General features: G+C 59.2%; 1 protein-coding gene across 1 annotated transcript in view; it reads left to right on the top strand.

Annotated features, from left to right (window-relative positions):
* The window catches only part of SH2D6 (SH2 domain containing 6), a 29,893-nt gene that overhangs the window by 17,374 nt on the left and 9,177 nt on the right, over positions 1-3,342 (top strand). Inside the window, 6 exon segments of the mRNA XM_008577750.1 lie at positions 166-222; positions 330-354; positions 945-1,135; positions 1,304-1,462; positions 2,117-2,197; positions 2,289-2,468. Coding sequence (XP_008575972.1) covers positions 166-222; positions 330-354; positions 945-1,135; positions 1,304-1,462; positions 2,117-2,197; positions 2,289-2,468 — 693 coding nt within the window.

Genomic DNA, 3,342 nt, shown 5'->3' with positions numbered 1-3,342 from the left:
ACCAAGTCAAGGGTTAAGATCCCCTTACCGGTCATCTTTAAAAAAAATAAATAAATAAAAGACATTAGTGCTGCCCAGGTGAGTGCCCCACCAGGTGTTGGGGGGAGAGAGAGTGTGTGTGTGTGCATGCATTCTGAGCTCTGCTCCCCAATTTGCTCCCTGCAGGCTCACCATAGCCCCCCAGAAAGCTCAGAATGTAAGAGGCTGGTGGTCAGGGAGGAAGTGAGCTGGGAGGGGAGGGAGGGAGAAAGGCTCAGGTGGGATTTCAGACCCGGGCAGCAGCAGGCCTGCAGGGCCCATCTCTTCTGATCAGACCTCCTGTGCCCCAGCGAGCAGTGGATGCCACCCCTAAAGGTGAGTACAGGCCTCTTTAGCATGGAGGTGGGCAGTCCTGCCGAGGGCTGCCCTAGCCTCTCCCTCCAAGTCCCTCAGGCCTTACTTTCCCTGCAGCTCTGACTCCAGCTGAGATCAGGCCTGAGGGGACCCCCTTGGGCATTTTCCAGGGTCTACACCAAATTAGGAAGCTTCAGGTCTGTGCCCCAAGATCACTCTTCATTTGGAGGTCACACAAGGCCTAGCTGGTGGGACTTACCAGGGTACTGGACCTGGAGAGGGGGGAAGCACTGGGTGCCCTGCTTTGGGCTTAAGGCCTGTGCACACCCTCCCCCTTCCTCCTCCACCTCTGCAGCTGCACTCCCGGAAGCCTCCTTTGCTCAACCACTTCCCAGCCCCTGCTCTATAATCCGCTTTTTCTAACAGGAAGAAGATTGTCTCTTCCCACCGGTAGCATCTCAGCTGCTGAGGTGACGCGGGGCTGGGAGCAGGCAGGGGAGAGGCCTGCAGGCCACATAGTCTGACAGTCCTCACCCAGGGACCCTCGTGGGCTCAGACATGCAGCACCATGCTGTGCACCAAGCATGGACACCTCTCTGCTCTGCTTGCAGGACTCAGTCTAGGGAACGCAGACATGAACACAACTAACTGCGCCCGGGGCTCTCTGCTCCCCATGCCTGATCTGGTGCCCTGGCACATCTCTGAGTGGCTATGTGTGTATGGCAGCCTGCTGGGTCAGCCTTGGTACTTAGGGAACTGCGGCCATCATGCCACTGAGAGTGCCCTGCTCTGCTTCCAAAAGGTGGGCAGCCACAGACCCCTGGGCCTTATCTGAAATCCCTTCTGTTCACAGGCTATGGCTGGCTGAGTGAGCAGGCTCAGGAGGGCCAGGGGGGTTCTGGCTATGGGGGGTCAGGACTGTGGGTGGTCAGTTGGAAGACGAGGTTGACGGCTGGGATCTCCTCCACAGGACGGGGTCTACACCATGAGCCCCAGCTGAAGGCCTAGCAGCTCCCAACCCTTCACCCTGGCAGTGCTCCTCCAAGGCCAGGTTTCCAACATTTCCATCCGGTGCCTGGATGGCGGGCACCACTATGCCCTGACCTGGGAAGGCAGGAACCTCCAGCAAGTGGGTGCTGAAGGAGGTGGGGCCTAACAGGAAGGAGGGTGCAGCAGAGCAGTACCTGGGACCCAGCCAAGAGCATTTGCCTAGGGGAAAATCCACACTTGGTAGTTTTCTGGGGTGGGTGGAAATGACAGAGGCCAGAGCTCTGGACTCCTTCCCAGACACCTGGAGCTTTGGGAAGAGGCCCACCCTGATCTGGGGGTGGTGCCCCCTCCTGCCTTGGCTCGGTCTGCACAGGGGCGAGCTGGGGGCATTTGTGTCTATAATGAACCCAACTGAGAGGAAGGCAGGATCCAGGTAGTCCACACTCCTGTCAACTTACTCCACGAGCTCAACTTTGCACCCAGCGTTTGCTGGGATGCAAACTAGGCAATCACCTGCCCTTCAGCTCCCCACGCTGGACCAGGGCAGAGGCATGTTATTTTGATCTGGCCTTGGAAATAGGAGTCTGACCAATGGGTGCAGTCGCAGGAAAGTTGCATGAGACCTAGATGGCAAACAGGAAAGAAAATATCTAGGAAAACATCAACAAGTCCCCACACCAGAGCCCCACAGTTGCCTCAGAAGTTGTTCCCAGCATGAGGCTCATTCCCAGCATGAGGCTCGTTCCCAGCATGAGGCTCATGGGACTCACAAATGCTCTGCTTCCCTGTCCAGCTCTTCTCCTCCTTGGCTGCCATGGTCCAGCACTATGTGCAGCAGCCCCTGCCCCTTGTGGACACACACAGCCACAGCCAGGTACACACTTGCCTGCTCTTCCCCATTAAGCCCTGAGGCCACAGCAATGCACACACCCACCTTGGGGCTGTCTTCCTCTCTCCCTCCCCAGTCTCCATCCCAGTTCCTGCAGACCCTGCATGAGAGGCAGTGGGAAAGGTCGCTCAAAGACGGGAAGAGTCCTGGAGACGCCACCCCGTGCTCACCCCATGCTTACACTGCCCCTTCCCTGCTGTATCTCCAAGGCTGCAACCCAATCCCCAGCATCCAGGAATGGCGGTGTCTGCCCTGTGTACTTGGGCCGCCTGAGCTGCTCTGGATAAAGGCAGGGTGGTGGCCTAGAGAGGTCAGCCTCCTCGAGGAAGCTGAGCCTCAGGGGATGGCATTGATTGGACAGTAAAGAGAATCCTCTCACATTCTCTTGGGGGCTTGAGCACAGGCTGGCATTTGGGAGGGACTTGGTTGCCCTGCACGTGGCACGCTTTCAATAAACATCTGTTGGATGAATTCTTGAATCTGCAAAGTGAAGCAGAGGTGACCCCAGGGAAGCTCCATGGTTCTCGAGTGTCACAGGGCTGACCAACCAAGAGCGATGAAGCTGCACCCGGCCAGGCCAGGGCAGGGAGGGCCAGACACGTTTCTACCCCCTAACTGGGGCTTTTGCTCTTAAACGGTCTGTGCCAAGGAGGAGCAAGGCCAGGCCGGGCAGCTGATTTTTATTTTGTTTGTGGGGGTTGGGGTGGGGAAGGGAGCTCTGCCACCCCATCACATGCAGAGAAAGGAGTCCATTCTACTCGTCCAGCACCTACTTACTGCACAGCGTCCCTGGGGAGGGATGGGCCTGATTCTGAGCACTTGCTGTTGTCTAGACTAGGGGGGCGCACAGCGGGTCCCAGGAAACAACCGGGGCTGGACGCTCCAATGTATGCTCAAGAGCTAGGGAAGGCTGAGCAGTGGCAAGTGCAGGGGGCGCTCCACGTCCCCAGGCGCCCCGGCACAGCTGCCCGGCAGGGCGTGCACCGCAGCGGGCGGCCCAGCCGAGGTCCCCGGGCTCTGCAAGGCAGGGCCTGCGGCCGGCTGTGCGCCCTGAGCGCGCAGGGAGTCCCGGTCCGCGCAGAGCGAGGCCGCGGGGCGGGGGCATCTCGGGGCCCTGGCGCGGCGCCCGG

The sequence above is a fragment of the Galeopterus variegatus genome, unplaced genomic scaffold, assembly GCF_000696425.1.
Source record: "Galeopterus variegatus unplaced genomic scaffold, G_variegatus-3.0.2 Scaffold1571, whole genome shotgun sequence".
NCBI classification, from domain to species: Eukaryota; Metazoa; Chordata; class Mammalia; order Dermoptera; family Cynocephalidae; genus Galeopterus; species Galeopterus variegatus.
Note: the sequence above shows the minus strand (reverse complement) of the source record. Positions and strands in the feature narration are given on the sequence as shown.